The sequence below is a fragment of the Mustelus asterias genome, chromosome 7 (genome assembly GCF_964213995.1).
Source record: "Mustelus asterias chromosome 7, sMusAst1.hap1.1, whole genome shotgun sequence".
Lineage (NCBI taxonomy): Eukaryota > Metazoa > Chordata > Chondrichthyes > Carcharhiniformes > Triakidae > Mustelus > Mustelus asterias.
The window spans coordinates 100,497,262-100,517,808 of record NC_135807.1 but is presented as its reverse complement, the minus strand read 5'-3'; the positions used below and the strand labels follow the sequence as shown (position 1 = coordinate 100,517,808).

Genomic DNA, 20,547 nt, shown 5'->3' with positions numbered 1-20,547 from the left:
CAGTTTGATTTTCAAGTGTTTTCTACCTGCCACCATGTCATATGTATACTTTTTAATTTTTATCTTAATTTTTATCATCTTTGTCATCCAGGGGGTTCTGGATTTGTTTTCCCTAGCCTTTCCTTTCAAGGGATTATACTTTAACTGTACATAAGAACATAAGAAATAGGAGCAGGAGTAGGCCACCTAGCCCCGCGAGCCTGCCCCGCCATTCAACAAGATCATGGCTGATCTGAAGCAAATCAGTTCCACTTACCCGCCTGCTCCCCATAACCTTTAATTCCCTTAGCGATCAGAAATCTATCTACCCGTGATTTAAACATATTCAACGAGGTAGCCTCCACCACTTCAATGGGCAGAGAATTCCAGAGATTCACTACCCTCTGAGAGAAGAAGTTCCCCCTCAACTCTGTTCTGAATCGGCCCCCAATTATTTTGAGGCTGTGCCCTCTAGTTCTGGTTTCCCTTCTAAGTGGAAAGAATCTCTCTACCTCTACCCTATCCAGCCCCTTCATTATCGTATATGTCTCTATAAGATCACCCCTCAGCCTTCTAAACTCCAACAGACCCAATCTGTTCAATCTCTCCTCATAAGCTGCACCCCTCATCTCCGGTATCAACCTGGTGAACCTTCTCTGCACTCCCTCCAAGGCCAATATATCCTTTCGCAAATAAGGGGACCAAAACTGCACACAGTACTCCAGTTGCGGCCTCACCAGTGCCTTGTATAGTTGCAGCAAGACCTCCCTGCTTTTATATTCTATCCCCCTCGCGATAAAGGCCAACATTCCATTCGCCTTCTTGGTCACCTGCTGCACCTGCAGACTGAGTTTTTGCGATTCGTGCACAAGGACCCCCAGGTCCCTCTGCACAGTAGCATGATGTAATTTTGCTCTATTTAAATAATATTCCAATTTACTATTATTTCTTCCAAAGTGGATAACCTCACATTTGCCAACATTATATTCCATCTGCCAGATCCTCGCCCACTCACTCAGCCTATCCAAATCTCTCTGCAGACTTTCCGCGTCCTCCATGCAATTCGCTCTCCCACTCATCTTCGTGTCATCGGCAAACTTTGATACCCGACACTCAGTCCCCTCCTCCAGATCATCAATGTAAATGGTAAACAGTTGAGGCCCCAGCACCGATCCCTGCGGCACGCCACTGGTCACCAACTGCCAACCAGAAAAGCACCCATTTATTCCAAATCTCTGCTTCCTGTTAGATATGATGTGGAGATGCTGGCGTTGGACTGGGGTAAACACAGTAAGAAGTTTAACAACACCAGGTTAAAGTCCAACAGGTTTATTTGGTAGCAAAAGCCACCAAAGGCTTTTGCTACCAAATAAACCTGTTGGACTTTAACCTGGTGTTGTTAAACTTCTTCCTGTTAGATAGCCAATCCCCAATCCACGCCAACACCTTACCTCCAACTCCATGTACCCCAATCTTCTGCAGCAACCTTTTGTGGGGCACCTTATCGAATGCCTTCTGGAAATCTAAAAACACCACATCCACCGATTCCCCTCTGTCAACCGCACTAGTCACATCTTCTTAAAAATCCAGTAAATTCGTCAAACACAACTTTCCCTTCATGAATCCATGCTGCGTCTGCTTGATCGAACCATTCTTCTCCAGTAAACTCATCTGTTCTTTGAAGGTAGCCATTGATCAGCAAGTGTTTTTCCTGACAACCTTTAACTGCTAATTTATTTGGCCCAGGTCTGTTTTTACCCCATTGAAGTTGGCTTTCCCCCAGTTAATTTTGCTAACTCTGGACTATTTTTTGTCCTTTATCATAGTCAGCCTAACACAATGATTGTTTCCTTACTGACACTTGATTTACATGACGTACCTTATTTCCAAGAACCAGATCTAGCTGTGCCTCTTTCCTCATTGGATTAGAAATATACTGCTGAAGAAAATCTTCTGCCCTTTACACTGCTGTCCCAACCTATATTTGATCACTCATTTGCTACTCTACATCTTTCCCACTGGTTGGTGGCCTATAGATTACACCGAGCAATGTAATTGTACCTATTTTTGTATATTTTTGTATCTGAGTTCTAGAATGATAGATTCTGTCCCTGATCCCTCTGGGACACCCTTTTTCTTCATTGCTCTCCTTTATCAATGCCACCACCCATCCAGGGATATTTAACCCAGTCCTTTGAGCCAGGTTTCTGTTATAGTCATGCACAGTATCCCTGATTTAGAGTCTTAATTATTTTTTTATTCATTCATGGGATGTGGGCTGGGCCGTTATTTATTCTAATTGCTCTTGAATTTCAGAGGGCATTTGTCAGCCACATTGCAGTGGATCTGGAGTCACATGGAGGCCAGAGCAGATAAGAATGGCATTAGTGAACAAAGATGGGTTTTTACAACAATTAGCAATGGTCTCATGGTCATCATTAGACTTCTAATTCCTTACTGTTATTGAATTCAGATTTTACCATCTGCCACGGTGGAATTCAAACCCAGGTCCCCAGAGCATTACCCTGGACCACTAGTCGAGTGACAATACCACTACGCCACCACCTCCTTCCAAATACCACGACAGCACCACCTCCCTCCAATTATTCCCTATTCTAGTGCTATCTTTCTTTAAGTATTCTGTGCCCTTTGTTAATCTCTCTAATATTAATCTTCTGGTTCCATACCCCTGCTGTGTTAATTTAAACCCTCCTCAGCAGAACTAGAAAAAGACCCCACATGGAACTCTGTCCTAGCTCTGTTCACATGCAACCCGCCTGGCCTGTCCAGGTACCATCTCTGCCAGGGTCGGTCCCAATGTCGCAAGAACATGAAGCCCTCCCTTCTGCACGATTCATCTGCCTTGTCCTTCTGTTTTCTGGACACTCTTGTGCGTGGCACTGGGGTAACTGGGGATGACTACTTTTGAGGTCCTGTTTGCTAATTTTCTACCTATCTTCCTAAAGTTCAGACTGCAGGACCACATTCCTCTTTCTTTGGTACTGATGTGGACCACAGCTACTGGCTGTTCACCCGCTTCCCCTCCACTCCCTCTCAGGTGCTCTGCATCAGCTCAGTGACATCTTTGACCTTGACACCAGGAAGGCAACATGCCATCCTGGATTGTTGTCGGCAGGATTGAAACACCTATCTATTTCCCCAACTATCGAATATAATTTAAAATATTGTTGAATTGTTGGAGTAAGGATGTGATTCTACTATGGGATTGTTGTTCTTGTAAAATTATTTCAGAAACGTGCTCATTCTTAAGAATCTCCGAGTAAAAAATGCAAATGTTTATATGAGGAAACCAAAATAATTTCTGTGGCAATTAGGACCTGGATGGAAACAGTTGTCTATGTGTGTGAGAAGACTATCAAAATAGTGGCTTGGCTAATGGCTTAATTTCCACTAAGTCACCACAGAGTAAAGCCTGATCATTGCAATCAGAAGCGCGCTTTCAATGATGTGTGGAGTGTAAATGACTGTCGATCTACCTAGCATCAAAAAAAAAATTACAAATGTGGACTCTCATTCCTTCAGGTTTTGAATTTTGGTGGGAGATTTTTAAAATGTCAACACCAAATTGTTTCTGTGTCGTCTTTCTCTCTTTTAATTAATCTTTCTTAAATTCTGTTTCTCTTTCTTTACCTGATTTGACTCTTTCCTCTCCTTCCTGTTTATTTCCCAGTCCTGAAATCTAATTGGTTAATGAGATGCCCTGTTGGTTGCTTTGTTCACTTGGGTCTCTGATGCCTTTTTTATTTCGCTTCATCATGATCTGATTACATGTTCAGCAGCTCTGTGGGCAATTTGTTTTGAGCTGAAGGATGGAAGAGCAAATCTAACTAATGTTACATGCCATCATATGTCCTGTTAATGCAAAATCTGTCGACTGTAAAGATGTGATTTTTAAGTAGGATATTTACAGAATTTTATGTGCAATTGGCTACTTGGATGTTAAAATAGTTCTATGGTTCGAAAGGAAAGTTGTGGAATGTAGAAAATAGATGTGCCACAGATGATTCCTTCAGTTACTGTAAAAATAACTGAGAGTTGCATTATATATTGATTGCACGGAGGTACAAGACCTGATGAGCAATATAAGAGAGACAAACGTAATTCAACTTCCAGACCAGTTAAGCAGTTGAGTTAACGATTGACAAATAGATGTTAGTGTAGATAAATCTACAATTTTGGGCAGGCAGCCAATCCTGGGATTTGTTGGATCCCCTTCATCAAACTATCTACAAACATACCACCCACCTCACAAATGCACAATGTTAGTGGGCATCAGTTGAATGGTGGAGATGGATATGGGCCAAACACGGGCAATTGGGACTAGCTTAGTGATTAATAATAAAAAAGGGCAGTATGGACAAGTTGGGCAGAAGGGCCTGTTTCCATGCTGGAAACCACGATGACTATGACTCTGACTCTCTGGATGAATATGTTTGGGTTTTCTTCAATTAACTTGGAAATCATAGCACTTTTAGTCGAACCCTTTGCTTGAGAATTTAGTCGATTACTTAAAGTTCATGATGAAGATAATTGTTTAATGCTGAATTTTATTTTTAAAATATTGCCAAAATAGTATTTTTGAAAATTAAGCTTTAAATTTATTGACGAACATTTTTACTTTAAGGAATTGGCACTGTCATTTCATTGGATGAATGAAGTGCATGTTACTTGATTCTAATAGGGAATCACAAATGAGACGAGATTTAAAATCATAAAGATTGTGGCTTTAATTCTAATTTTCCAGCAAGGGAATTTTTGTTAGGTTAAAAAAATTCAGTTGTGCAGGACAGTCAGAAATTAGATTGCCTTTGTATGTTCAAACTGTATTAGTACAATCATTATTCTGCTGCTACAGCTAAATCTAGCAGGAAAATATCTTGTCTTTTTGTTGGTCAAAGTCCATTTGTTGGAATTTTGTTACACAGGCACCTGTCAACACATCTAGGCAACAAGTTTGACCATAGTGCTGAAGCCATTGTGCCTACATTATTTAACCTCGTCCCAAACTGTGCAAAAGTGATGGCGACATCTGGAGTAGCAGCAATTAGGTGCATCATCCGTGTGAGTATACTGTGTTATATTTATTCTCTTCGAACTTGTCTTGGTGATTATTCGGTCTTTTTTTATTTGCTCACCCTCCACAGTCAAGGAGAAATCACTGAGGTCCTTTACACTGTGAGCAATGCTAACCAAAAGAAGACACATAGACGAGGGAAGAGTGGTCAATGTAGTTTATATGGATTTCAGCAAGGCGTTTGATAAGGTGCCCCATGCAAGGCTTATTGAGAAAGTGAAGGGGCATGGGATACAAGGGGACATTGCCTTGTGGATTCAGAACTGGCTTGTCCACAGAAGGCAAAGAGTGGTTGTAGATGGGTCTTTTTCAGCATGGAGTTCGGTCACCAGTGGGGTGCCACAGGGATCCGTTCTGGGACCCTTGCTCTTTGTGATTTTTATAAATGACCTGGATGAGGAAGTGGAAGGATGGGTTGGCAAGTTTGCTGGTGACACAAAGGTTGGTGGTGTTGTGGATAGTGTAGAGGGATGTCAGCAATTGCAACGAGACATAGATAAGATGCAAGACTGGGCGGAGAAGTGGCAGATGGACTTCAACCCAGGTAAGTGTGTGGTGGTTCATTTTGGCAGGTCGAATAGGATGAAATAATATAATATTAAGGCTAAGACACTTGGCAGTGTGGAAGATCAGAAGGATCTTGGGGTCCGAGTTCATAGGACGCTGAAAGCAGCATCGCAGGTAGAGGCTGTGGTTAAGAAGGCGTATGGAGTACTGGCCTTCATCAATAGAGGAATTGAGTTTAGAAATCGGGAGATAATGCTGCAGCTGTATAGGACCCTGGTCAGACCCCACCTGAAGTACTGTGCCCAGTTCTGGTCGCCTCATTACAGAAAGGATGTGGAAGCCATAGAAAGGGTGCAGAGGAGATTTACAAGGATGTTGCCTGGATTAGGTGGCATGCCTTATGAGGATAGGTTGAGAGAGCTAGGTCTTTTCTCCTTGGGGAAGCGAAGGATGAGAGGTGACCTGATAGAGGTGTATAAGATGTTGAGAGGTATTGATAGAGTGGATTCTCAGAGGCTTTTACCCAGGGCTGAGAGGCCAACAGGTTTAGGGTGCTGGGGAGTAGGTTTAGAGGAGATGTTAGGGGTAAGTTTTTAACTCAGAGGGTGGTGGGTGCGTGGAATCGGCTGTTGGAAGTGGTGGTGGAAGTGGATTCGATTGAGTTTGTTAAGAGACTTTTGGATAGGTTCATGGAGGTTAGTAAGATAGAGGGTTATAGATGAGCCTAGAAGGTAAGGAAATTGTTCGGCGCAACTTGTGGGCCGAAGGGCCTGTTTGTGCTGTAGCTCTTCTATGTTCTAAGTCTTAACTTCCACATGTTGGCTTCACTTATCTGCAAGAAGTATTTTAGATTCAGTATTGGAAGCATTCAACATTAGTACAATATGGCGAATTGGCCTTCATTCGCAGGGATTTCACCAAGCACCTATTGGTATGAACAGATTTTCTTTGGGTAACAGAGTACACATCTGGATGACATGAAAGTGCCTACTGCAGAGCCAGCATTTGATCAGTTGGAAATGCTGCTGAAATAGAATCGATGTTCAATTGAGAAAAGTTCCAATTGTGCCCAATCCAAGACTTCCATAAAATAAGTTTGTGGCCAATAATTTTGAGGTGAGGGACACCGTCACTGTCCCTGCTGATCACACCTGTGGGAGGTGCACCCATCTGCAGCTCCTCCAAGACCGCGTTAGGGAGCTGGAGCTGGAGTTGGATGAGCTTAGGGTCATCAGGGAGGCAGAGAGGGCCATAGACACAAGCTTCAGGGATATAGTTGCTCCAGGGAATGAAAATAGATGGGTGACAGTGAGAGGGGCTGGGAGGAAGCAGTCGGTGCGGGGACCCCCTGTGGTCGTTCCCCTTAGCAACAAGTATTCCACTTTGGATACAGGTGAGGGGGGCGACCTACCAGTGGTGAGCCGCAGTGACCAGATCGCCAGCGCTGAGTCCGTCCCTGTGGCTCAGAAGGGAAAGGGGGAGAGCGGTAGAGCTATAGTTATTGGGGACTCGTTTGTTAGAGGGATAGATAGGAGGTTCTGTGGCAACAAGAGAGACTCACGGATGGTATGTTGCCTCCTGGATGCCAGGGTCCGTGACATCTCCGACCGTGTCTTCAGGATTCTAAAGGGGGAGGGGGAACAGTCACAAGTCGTGGTGCACGTCGGCACCAAAGACATAGGTAAGAGAGGGGACGAGGATTTAAAACAGGAATTCAGGGAGCTAGGGTGGAAGCTGAGAGCCAGGACAAAACAGGTTGTCATCTCTGGTATGTTGCCGGTGCCACGGGATAGCGAGTTGAGGAACAGGGAGAGAGTGCAGTTAAACACATGGATGCAGGGATGGTGTAGGAGGGAGGGTTTCAGCTATGTGGATAATTGGAACACTTTCTGGGGAAGGTGGGACCTGTACCAACAGGACGGGGTGCACCTGAACCAGAGGGGCACCAATATCCTGGGAGGGAAATTTGCTACAGCTCTTTAAGGGGGTTTAAACTAATTTGTCAGGGGGATGGGAAAAGGAGTTGTAGTCCGGAGGTCAGTGAGTGTAGTGAGGTACTGGGAAGGGTATCATGGTCAAAGGTGGGTACCAGCAGACAATAAGGTGGGTTGAAGTGTGTCTACTTCAATGCAAGGAGCATCCGAAATAAGGTAGGTGAACTTGGGGCGTGGATTGGCACTTGGGACTACGATGTTGTGGCCATTACGGAGACATGGGTAGAACAAGGACAGGAATGGTTGTTGGAAGTTCCGGGGTATAGATGTTTCAGTAAGTGTAGGGTAGCTGGTAAAAGAGGTGGAGGAATGGCACTGTTAATCAAGGAGAGTGTAATGGCTGCAGAAAGGCATTTCGAAGGGGATCTGCCTACAGAGGTAATATGGGCTGAGGTTAGGAATAGGAAAGGAGCGGTCACATTGTTAGGAGTTTACTATAGGCCCCCAAATAGTAATAGAGATGTGGAGGAAGAAATTGCTAAGCAGATTATGGATAGGTGTGGAGGTCACAGGGTAGTTGTCATGGGGGACTTTAACTTTCCAAATATTGATTGGAGCCTTTATAGGTCGAATAGTTCGGATGGGGCAGTTTTTGTGCAGTGTGTGCAGGAGGGGTTCCTGACACAATATGTGGATAAGCCGACAAGAAGTGGGGCCACATTGGATTTGGTACTGGGAAATGAACCGGGCCAAGTGTTAGATTTGGTTGTGGGAGCGCATTTTGGAGATAGTGACCACAATTCGGTGTCTTTTGTTATTGCAATGGAGAGGGAGAGGGCCATACGGCAGCGCATAGTTTACAATTGGGGGAGAGGTAATTATGATGCAATCAGGCGGGAATTAGGAAGCATAGGATGGGAACAAAAATTGTCAGGGAAAGGCACTAATGAAAAGTGGAACTTTTTCAAGGAACAAATACTGCGTGTCCTTGATAGGTATGTCCCTGCCAGGCAGAGAGGAAATGGCCGAGTGAGGGAACCATGGTTCACAAAAGAGGTGGAATGTCTTGTCAAGAGGAAGAAGGAAGCATATGTAAGGTTGAGAAAACAAGGTTCAGTTGGCTCGATGGAGGGTTACAAGTTAGCAAGAAATGAGCTGAAAAAGGGGCTTAGGAGAGCTAGGAGGGGGCATGAGAAGTCCTTGGCGGGTCGGATCAAGGAAAACCCCAAGGCTTTTTACTCTTATGTGAGGAATAAAAGAATGACCAGGGTGAGGTTGGGGCCGGACAAGGACGGCAGTGGGAATTTGTGCATGGAGTCAGAAGAGATAGGAGAGGTGATGAATGAATACTTTTCTTCGGTGTTCACCAAGGAGAGAGGCCATGTTTTTGAGGAAGAGAAGGTGTTACAGGCTGATAGGCTGGAGGAAGTAGATGTTCGGAGGGAAGATGTACTAGCAATTTTGAATAAACTGAAAGTTGATAAGTCCCCTGGGCCTGATGAAATATATCCTAGGAGTCTTTGGGAGGCAAGGGATGAGATAGCAGAGCCTTTGGCATTGATCTTTGCATCCTCACTGTCCACGGGGGTGGTGCCATAGGACTGGAGAGTGGCAAATGTTGTTCCTCTGTTTAAGAAAGGGAATAGAAATGATCCTGGTAAGTATAGGCCGGTTAGTCTTACTTCGGTGGTCGGTAAGTTGATGGAAAAGGTCCTCAGGGATAGGATTTACGACCATTTAGAAAGATGCAGCTTAATCCGGGATAGTCAGCACGGATTTGTGAAGGGCAAGTCTTGCCTCACAAATTTGATAGAATTTTTTGAAGAGGTAACTAAGTATGTAGATGAAGGTAGTGCAGTTGATGTCATATACATGGATTTTAGTAAGACGTTTGATAAAGTCCCCCATGGTCTGTTTATGAAGAAAGTAAGGATGTGTGGGATAGAGGGAAATTTGGCCTATTGGATAGGTAACTGGCTATCTAACAGAAGACAGAGAGTGGTGGTGGATGGAAAATTTTTGGACCGGAAACCGGTTACCAGCGGAGTGCCACAGGGATCAGTGCATGGTCCTCTGCTATTTGTCATTTTTATAAATGACTTGGAGGAGGGGGCTGAAGGGTGGATCAGTAAATTTGCTGATGACACCAAGATTGGTGGAGTAGTAGATGAGGTGGAGGGCTGTTGTTGGCTGCAAAGAGATATAGATAGGATGCAGACCTGGGCTGAAAAATGGCAAATGGAGTTTAACCCTGACAAATGCGAGGTGATTCATTTTGGTAGGACAAATTTAAATGTGGATTACAGGGTCAGAGGTAGAGTTCTGAAGAATGTGGAGGAACAGAGAGATCTTGGGGTTCATGTCCATAAATCTCTGAAGGTTGCCACTCAAGTGGATAGAGCTGTGAAGAAGGCCTAGAGTGTGTTAGAACATAGAACAGTACAGCACAGAACAGGCCCTTCGGCCCACGATGTTGTGCCGAGCTTTATCTGAAACCAAGATCAAGCTATCCCACTCCCTATCAACCTGGTGTGCTCCATGTGCCTATCCAATAACCGCTTAAATGTTCCTAAAGTGTCTGACTCCACTATCACTGCAGGCAGTCCATTCCACACCCCAACCACTATCTGCGTAAAGAACCGACCTCTGATATCCTTCCTGTATCTCCCACCACGAACCCTATAGTTATGCCCCCTTGTAATAGCTCCATCCACCCGAGGAAATAGTCTTTGAACGTTCACTCTATCTATCCCCTTCATCATTTTATAAACCTCTATTAAGTCTCCCCTCAGCCTCCTCCGCTCCAGAGAGAACAGCCCTAGCTCCCACAACCTTTCCTCATAAGACCTACCCTCCAAACCAGGCAGCATCCTGGTAAATCTCCTCTGCACTCTTTCCAGCGCTTCCACATCCTTCCTATAGTGAGGTGACCAGAACTGCACACAACACCCCAAATGTGGTCTCACCAAGGTCCTGTACAGTTGCAGCATAACCCCACGGCTCTTAAACTCCAACCCCCTGTTAATAAAAGCTAACACACTATAGGCCTTCTTCACAGCTCTATCCACTTGAGTGGCAACCTTTAGAGATCTGTGGATATGAACCCCAAGATCTCTCTGTTCCTCCACAGTCTTCAGAACCCTACCTTTGACCCTGTAATCCACATTTAAATTAGTCCTACCAAAATGAATCACCTCACATTTACCAGGGTTAAACTCCATTTGCCATTTTTCAGCCCAGCTTTGCATCCTATCTATGTCTCTTTGCAGCCTACAACAGCCCTCCACCTCATCCACTACTCCACCAATCTTGGTGTCATCAGCAAATTTACTGATCCACCCTTCAGCCCCCTCCTCTAAGTCATTAATAAAAATCACAAAGAGCAGAGGACCAAGCACTGATCCCTGCGGCACTCCGCTAGCAACCTGCCTCCAATCCGAAAATTTTCCATCCACCACCACCCTCTGTCTTCAATCAGACAGCCAGTTACCTATCCAATCGGCCAACTTTCCCTCTATCCCACACCTCCTCACTTTCATCATAAGCCGACCATGGGGGACCTTATCAAACGCCTTACTAAAATCCATGTATATGACATCAACTGCCCTACCTTCATCAACACACTTAGTTACCTCCTCAAACAATTCTATCAAATTTGTGAGGCACGACTTGCCCTTCACGAATCCGTGCTGACTATCCCGGATTAATCCGCATCTTTCTAAATGGTCGTAAATCCCATCTCGAAGGACCTTTTCCATCAATTTACCAACCACCGAAGTAAGACTAACCGGTCTATAATTACCAGGGTCATTTCTATTCCCTTTCTTAAACAGAGGAACAACATTCACCATTCTCCAGTCCTCTGGCACCATCCCCGTGGGCAGCGAGGACCCAAAGATCAAAGCCAAAGGCTCTGCAATCTCATCCCTTGCCTCCCACAGAATCCTAGGATACATTTCATCAGGCCCAGGGGACTTATCGACCTTCAGTTTATTCAAAACTGCCAGGACATCCTCCCTCCGAACATCTATTTCCTCCAGCCTATTTACCTGTAACGCCTTCTCTTCCTCAAAAACATGGCCCCTCTCCTTGGTGAACACTGAAGAAAAGTATTCATTCATCACCTCGCCTATCTCTACTGACTCCATACACAAGTTCCCACTACTGTCCTTGACCGGCCCTAACCTCACCCTGGTCATTCTTTTATTCCTCACATAAGAGTAAAAAGCCTTGGGGTTTTCCTTGATCCGACCCGCCAATGATTTCTCGTGTCCCCTCCTAGCTCTCTTAAGCCCCTTTTTCAGCTCATTCCTTGCTAACTTGTAATCCTCAATCGAGCCATCTAAACCTTGTTTCCTAATCCCTACATAAGCTTCCCTCTTCCTTTTCACAAGACATTCCACCTCTTTCGTGAACCATGGTTCCCTCACTCGGCCATTTCCTCCCTGCCTGACAGGGACATACCTATCAAGGACATCCAGTATTTGTTCCTTGAAAAAGTTCCACTTTTCATTAGTTCCTTTCCCTGACAGTTTCTGTTCCCAACTTATGCCCCCTAATTCTTGCCTAATGGCATCATAATTACCTCTCCCCCAATTGTAAACCTTGCCCTGCTGTACGGCCCTATCCCTCTCCATTGCAATAACAATAGACACCGAATTGTGGTCACTATCTCCAAAGTGCTCTCCCACAACCAAATCTAACACTTGGCCCGGTTTATTTCCCAGTACCAAATCCAATGTGGCCTCACCTCTTGTCGGCCTATCCACATATTGTGTCAGGAAACCCTCCTTTACACACTGTACAAAAACTGCCCCATCCGAACTATTTGACCTACAAAGGTTCCAATCAATATTTGGAAAGTTAAAGTCCCCCATGACAACTACCCTGTGACCCCTACACACATCCATAATCTGCTTAGCAATTTCTTGCTCCACATCTCTATTACTATTTGGGGGCCTATAGTAAACTCCTAACAACGTGACCGCTCCTTTCCTATTTCTAACCTCAGCCCATATTACCTCAGTGTGCAGATCCCCCTCGAAGTGCCTTTCCACAGCCGTTAAACTATCCTTGATTAACAATGCCACTCCTCCACCTCTTTTACCAGCTTCCCTACACTTAGTGAAACATCTATACCCTGGAACGTCCAACAACCATTCCTGTCCTTGTTCTACCCATGTCTCCGTAATGGCCACAACATCGTAGTCCCAAGTACCAATCCACGCCCCAAGTTCATCTACCTTGTTCCGGATGCTCCTTGCATTGAAGTAGACACACCTTCCTGTCTACCGGTACCCACCCTTGACCCTGATACCTTCCCCATTAGCTCACCACCCTCACTGACTTCTGGACTACAACTCCTTTTCCCACTCCCCTGACAAATTAGTTTAAACCCCCCTGAAGAGCCGTAACAAATTTCCCTCCTTGGATATTGGTGCCCCTCTGGTTCAGGTGCACCCCGTCCTGTTTGTACAGGTCCCACCTTCCCCAGAATGTGTTCCAATTATCCACGTATCTGAAACCCTCCCTCCTACACCATCCCTGCAACCACATGTTTAACTGCACTCTCTCCCTGTTCCTCAACTTGCTATCACGTGGCTAGGCAACGTACCAGAGATGACCACATGTTTCGTCTTGGCTCTCAGCTTCCAGCCCAGCTCCAGAAATTCATGCTTTAAATCCCCGTCCATTTTCTTACCTATGTCGTTGGTACCAATGTGTACCACGACTTGTGACTGTTTCCCCTCCCCCTTCAGAATCCGGAAAACATGGTCTGAGACGTCACGGACCTTGGCATCCAGTAGGCAACATACCATCCGTGAGTCTCTTTTGCTGCCACAGAACCTCCTATCTATCCCTCTAACTAACGAGTCCCCAATTACTATTGCCCTCCCGCTCTGCCCCTTACCCTCCCGAGCCACAGAGACTGACCCAGTGCTGGAGATCCTCTCACTGCGGCTCCCCACTGGTATGTCATCCCCCTCAACCGTATCCAAAGCGGAATACTTGTTGCTAAGGGGAACGACCACCGGGGATCCCTGCACGGACTGCTTCCTCCCAGCCCCTCTCACCGTCACCCATCTGTTTTTATTCCTCGGAGTAACTGTATCCCTAAAGCTTCTGTCTATGGCCACCTCTGCGTCCCTAATGATCCTAAGTTCATCCAACTCCAGCTCCAGTTCCCAAACACGGTTTTGGAGGAGCTGCAGATGGGTGCACTTCCCACAGGTGTAATCAGCAGGGACACTGTCGTCGTCCCTCACCTCAAACATAGTGCAAGAGGAACATTGCACTGCCTGCACACCCATCCCCTCTAGATACCTTGCCAGTACCAGGTAGAAACAGCAAGAATGAATTAAACTCACCCCTGCCTCGCCCTTTCTGCCTAAGCCCTGTGAGCCAAAGCCTTATAGCTCACACTCTGCTTCCCATGCACTATGTTGCCCGCTGTATACTGCAGCCTACCTTTTATACTTCACGCGCTTAAAAAACCCTTCCCAGACTCCTTAGCAGCCCACTTCCAGTTTTCACTTTAAACTTAAAATACAACTGCAAAAGTAAAGGCCAAAAAAAACCACACACTAGCTGACTAATTAAATAAATAAACAATTCAATTAATCCCTCACCAGCACTGCTGCCTCCAATCACTCCCTCTCAGTGGAACAATGAGTTAGCGTTCATTAACAGGGGGTTTGAGTTTAAGAGCCGTGGGGTTATGCTGCAACTGTACAGGACCTTGGTGAGACCACATTTGGAATATTGTGTGCAGTTCTGGTCACCTCACTATAAGAAGGATGTGGAGACACTGGAAAGAGTGCAGAGGAGATTTACCAGGATGCTGCCTGGTTTGGAGGGTAGGTCTTATGAGGAAAGGTTGAGGGAACTTGGGCTTTTCTCTTTGGAGCGGAGGAGGTTGAGAGGAGACTTGATAGAGGTTTATAAGATGATGAGGGGGATAGATAGAGTGAATGTTCAAAGACTATTTCCTCGGGTGAATGGAGTGGTAACTAGGGGGCATAACTATAGGGTTCATGGTGGGAGATACAGGAAGGATGTCCGAGGTAGGTTTTTTACTCAGAGAGTGGTTGGGGTGTGGAATAGACTGCCTGCAGGGATAGTGGAGTCAGAAACTTTAGGAACATTTAAGAAGCTATTGGATAGGCACATGGAGTACTTCGGGATGATAGGGAGGAAATAGCTTGATCTGGGTTTCAGACAAAGCTTGGCACAACATCGTGGGCCGAAGGGCCTGTTCTGTGCTGTACTGTTCTATGTTCTATGTTAATGGCAATAGCATTATTGATAGGCCTTGTGGCCTTAGAACATAAGGTATAGGATCAGGTGTAGGCCATAAAACCCTTTAAAACTCAGCCATTCAATGATTATACCTGATCTTTTACCTCAGCTGCAGTTTCCCCTCATATTATCATGTCCCTTGATTCCCTTCATGTCCAAAATCTATTGATCTCAATCTTGAATATGCTCAGCAGTGTTCTGTGTAGGGAATTCCAAAGATTCACGACCCTCTGACTGAAGGAATATACCCTTGTTTCAGTCTAAATGGCCAATTTATTACCTTTAGACTATGATCCACCAGTTCTGGATTCTTCAGCTTCAGCCTTGTCAAGACCTTGGGGCGGCTTGGTAGCACAGTGGTTAGCACTGCTGCTTCACAGCGCCAGGGACCCAGGTTCGATTCCCAGCATGGGTCACTGTCTGTGTGGAGTTTGCACGTTCTCCCCAAGTCTGTCTGGGTTTCCTCCAGGTGCTCCAGTTTCCTCCCACGTTCAGAAAGATGTGCTGGTTAGATGCATTGACCCGGACAGGCACCGGACTGTGGCGACGAGGGGAATTTCATAGTAACTTTATGTATGTGTTAATGTATGTCTTACTTGTGACTAATAAAGTTTACTTTTACTTTACTTTACTTGGAAGAATTTTATGTGCTTCAATAAAGTAATCTCTCATTCCTCTCAACTCCAGAAAGTATAGACCCGTTCTACTCGATCTTTCTTCATAGGAACACACACTTGTTTCGGGAATTAATCCAGTGAATCTTTGTTGTGTATTCTGTATCTTGGGTAAGGAGACCAAAACTGTTCTTGGTACTCCATGTCTGGTCTGACCAATATATATAATTGCTGCAAGACTTCCATATTCTTACACTCCAACCCCCTTGCAATAAAAGCAAAACTACCGTTTGCCGAGTACGTACTTGCTTTTGTTTGCTTTGTATCTTCACACATTTTATTCCCTTGAGGAATATTGGGTGAGTGTTAGAAAGAGTAGTAGGCTGATTATCAATTTTTTGAACAAAGTCATGACTGTTCCTTTCATGGCCAACAAGTCCTGGAGTGCAACTTGAATTGGGAGCTTCTGGTTTTAGAAGCAAGGATGCCACCGACTGAGCCACAAAATCTATTTGCTTGTCAACTTCCTATGATTCATGCACAAGGACAGTCAAATGTCTCTTGAATAGCAAGATTTATTCAGCTCCAACTTTTTACTCTTTGTTTTTCTATTCTGCCTACAAAGTAGCTAACTTCACACTTCCTCTCCTTATACTCCATCTTTTTGCCTACTTATTTAAATTTTCTGTATCCCAGTGCAGCTTCTTTGACTCCTCCTCACAGTCGTGACGAGGCGGTAGCGTAGTGGTATTGTCACTGGACTAGAAATCCAGAGACCCAGGGTCTTGCTCTGGGGACCCAGGTTTGAATCCCACCATGGCAGATGAAATTTGAATTTAGTAACAACCTGGATTTAAAGCAGAAGCAATTGTTGATTGTCATAAAAACCCATCTAGTTCACGAATGCCCTTTAGGGAAGGGAATCTGCCACCAAAGGAGCCACTGAGTTCAAGGGCAATTGGGGATGGTGCAGCCAGCAACACCCACACCCCATGAATGAATAAAACCTGTCGACCTGAAAATGACTTGTTTGTTCCTACTCTATTTTCTTTCCAACAACCAATCTAAAGTTCATATTCGGCTTTTATACCCTTGGTTTGATAGCCAAGTTCTGCACACACGAGGGTGGCCTCAACCGGGATCTTGGGTTCATGTCACACTACGTAAAACCCCCACCATTTGGCCTGGGCTTGCAAAATCCTACCAACTGTCCTGGCTTGAGACAATTCACACTTCTTTAACCTGTCATTATCCCTCTCTCCATCCGTGTTGTCTGTACCTGTACCTGTGCGAGTCTTTCGCACTCCAACCATTATCTTGTAATCGAGTCTGTCTATATATGCCCTGTTTGTGAACCCAACTCTCCACTTGCCTGATATCGGAGCAGCGCTCGGAAAGCTTGTGATACCAAATAAATCTGTTGGACTTCAACCTGGTGTTGTGAGACTTCTTACTGTGCCCTTTTGTAAAGCTATTCATTTAATTGATTTGAGTGGACAATCTTGCATGTCATCCATTGCACTAAGAAAACATCTTTTGGAGTTGATTGCAAAGCAGACATCCCTTGTTGGGGCTGTAATCCCATTCCCTCACCAATGCCACCGTTGCAAGAACGAGAGCCATCAGCTTGGGCCAGGGCATGTAAAATATTCTGCAGCTATAAGTAGACTTTAGCTTTGCACAGCATGACTCGCCATAACCCATTTGAAGGTAATGTAAGGTAGGCAGAAAATTTCTTCAGGCTAGAGTCCATAACATCCATCGCAGAACCAAGCATGATTGACCAAATTACATTTTAATAATCTATTTATTATTTTCTCCAGTGATATCCAGAATTTAGAAGGTGTCAAATTTTCTTTAAGAATAAGGTCATGAGAGCTTAAATATTTGGTAGGGTGTTTTTCAGGCCAATGGTGATTGTGCACATTACTACTTCAGTGACTTAATTTCTTTGGAAAATATACTAACTCATTATTTTTTTCATGCAGCACACTCATGTTCCGAGGTTGATTCCCTTAATAACCAGCAATTGTACTTCAAAGTCAGTGGCTGTAAGGAGGTAAGACATTGGAATAAAGGCTTTAACTCTTGTGTAGCTGTTGGAAACCAAGAAAAACTGGCTACATGTTTAATATTCATTTTCAGTAAATTTTGAAATGTCAAAAATGGTGTGGCATTAACAGGGTCTATAAGAGTGGAAAACAAGATGGGCAAAAGGACTTGGGCAGGAGCCGCCCTTTTTTTTAAACTACTAAGCTAGTCCTAATTGCCCGCTATTGGCCCATATCCCTTTATACCTATCTTACCCATGTAACTGTCTAAAGGCTTTTTAAAAGACAAAATTATACCCGCCTCTGATATTACCTCTTTCAGTTTGTTCCAGACACTCGCTACCCTCTGTGTGAAAAGTTTGCCCCTCTGGACCCTTTTGTTCCTCTCCCATCTCACCTTAAACCTATGCCCTCTAATTTTAGACTCCCTTACCTTTGGGAAAAGATGTTGACTATCTATCTGATCTATGCCCCTTATTATTTTATAGACCTCTATAGGATCACCCCCAAGACTCCTACACTCCAAAGGGAAAAAGTCCCAGTCTGTCCAGCCTCTCCTTATAACTCAAACCATCAAGTCCTGGTAGCATCCTAGTAAATCTTTTCTGCACTCTTTCTAGTTTAATAATATCCTTTCTATAATAGGGTGACCAGAACTGTACACAGTATTCCAAGTGTGGCCTTACCAATGTCTTGTACAACTTCAACAAGACATTCCAACTCCTGTATTCAATGTTCTGGCCAACGAAACCAAGCATGCCGAATGCCGCCTTCACCATCCTGTCCACCTGTGACTCCACTTTCAAGGAGCTATGAACCTGTACCTCTCGATCTCTCTGTTCTGTAACTCTCCCCAATGCCCTACCATTAACTGAGTAAGTGCTGCCCTGGTTCGATCTATCAAAATGCATCACCTCGCATTTATCTAAATTAAACTCCATCTGCTATTGTCAGCACACTGGCTCAATTGATCAAGATCCCGTTGCAATCCTAGATAGCCTTCTTCACCGTCTACTGTGCCAGCAGTCTTGGTGTCATCTGCAAATTTACTAACCATGCCTCCAAAATTCTCATCCAAATCATTGATATAAATGACAAATAACAGTGGACCCAGCACTGATCCCTGAGGCACACCGCTGGTCACAGGTCTTCAGTTTGAAAAACAGCCTTCTACAATCACCGTCAGTCTTCTGTATCAAGCCAATTTTGTATCCGATTGGCTACCTCACCCTGGATCCCGTGAGATTTAATCTTATGCAGCAACCTACCAAGCGGTATCTTGTCAAAGGCCTGGCTGCTAAGAAAGTTTGAGCTTGCAGATTGTTTTTGTGGGAGTAGGTCACAGTGGGATGGGAGGAGTCCTGGGTGTGGTCCATGGGGGGGGTGGTTGTGCATTCCAATTAGTCAAGTGCAGCTGCTATGGGAATGAAGTCTACGTTGATGGACATACACTGACCATGCAGCTTAAGCTTATCCACATCCTTCTTGCTCTGTCACCCTTGAGCTTCCTCCCAACTCCCTTGACCCTCCTATAACCCGGCTGAAAAGGTTCACTTTGTTGATTCGCAATGGGCCTCATATCCCCAATACTTCAGCAGCCTTGGGCGATAGAGAAGATGATTCACCAGAGAAGGAGGACTGTAGTCGCACAACAGAGGTCACAAGGCTATCAACTGGTAATGGTGGGGAAGGTCAGGAGAAACCCAACCAGGGTCGTCATTATTGCCGAAGAACATTGGCGTGTCAGCGCTTATTAGAAGATCCACTAGCTACCTTCAGATGTCTGAACTGGTAATGCCTGAGAGTGGTAAGCCTTTCCTGTGAAGTGATCATTGACCTGTGTACACTCCTTCAATGAGTCCTGCAAGTCCAATGGATTTGGAAGGAATCCCATGCCAGTTGCCCTGCGGATAGCTGTGTCCCTAGTCCCTACATTTCTACACCAGTGACTCATCCCAGGGCTCCATGGGGGACATGTGTGGCATTCCTTGGGCTTTAACACTTGGAAGCTTTGGGGAGGTGGCCAATACAGTGTTCAGAAGTGCCAATGAATTTATTCTGTTTGCAACACATGCTAATAACCAGGTCGCAAGAGCAGAGCTTCCAGGAAACAGTTGTCAATTGGAAGGGGGTCTCACTCCCTTAATGTTCAAGTAGTGTATGACTGAAAGTCTGAAAAGAATGAAGCCATTGTGTGCTAATTTCCACTAACTTCTCATGACTCATACATTTTACAGAACTCCCAACTGCCAAGGCTGTTTGAGACCCTGCCCAGGTGCAGGATTGGATTTTGGGTGACTACAGCTATCCCTTGAGGATGTGGCTCTTGATCTCAGTGAGTCATCTCCACAGTCATAGAATCCCTACAGTACAGAAAGAGGCCATTCGGCCCATCGAGTCTGCACCGACCACAATCCCACCCAGGCCCTACCCCCATATCCCTACATATTTTACCCGCTAATCTACGCATCCCAAGACACTAAGGGGCAATTTTTAGCATGGCCAATCAACCTACCCCGCACATCTTTGGACTGTGGGAGGAAACCGGAGCACCCGGAGGAAACCCACGCAGAGGAGGAACATCCCAATGCAGCATACGGATTGACCAAGGCAATCTCAGAGCAGACCATAGGATTGCTGAAAATATACTTGACTGCCTTAATCAGTTTAGCAGAGCATTGCAGTACATGCTACAATGGTGTGCAGGATTGTTGTAGTCAGCTATATTTGACACAATACTGCAATTCAAAGGGGAGAGGAATTGCCATGAGATGACATGGAGGAGCTAAGAACCTCCTCGGGTGTCAATGATGGAGACAAATATACAGAAGAGGGCAGAGATATTGGTGTACCTCTCCAGAATTCCAGGGCAATGGAGAGACATGCCTGGATTGTCAGGGACAACCTCACCTTTAATCATTTTGCTGAGGAATGAGACTTGCATGATCATCAGTACTTCATGTGCAAACCTTTGCCTGCTCCGTGCGCTCACCCCTACAAGTATCTATTTGGAGCTACCTCACAGACCAAATCCTCCAACCCATAGAAGGTCAAAGGAAGTGGATGTT

At 45.0% G+C, this 20,547-nt stretch overlaps 1 protein-coding gene across 9 annotated transcripts in view; it reads left to right on the top strand.

The window, feature by feature from the left end:
- clasp2 (cytoplasmic linker associated protein 2) overlaps positions 1–20,547 on the top strand; it is a 463,341-nt gene that overhangs the window by 180,994 nt on the left and 261,800 nt on the right. For all 9 annotated transcript variants that reach the window (XM_078216563.1, XM_078216560.1, XM_078216559.1 and 6 more), the window contains exons 12-13: positions 4,926–5,061; positions 17,417–17,487. In XM_078216563.1, coding sequence (XP_078072689.1) covers positions 4,926–5,061; positions 17,417–17,487 — 207 coding nt within the window. The remainder of the gene's footprint in view (positions 1–4,925; positions 5,062–17,416; positions 17,488–20,547) is intronic.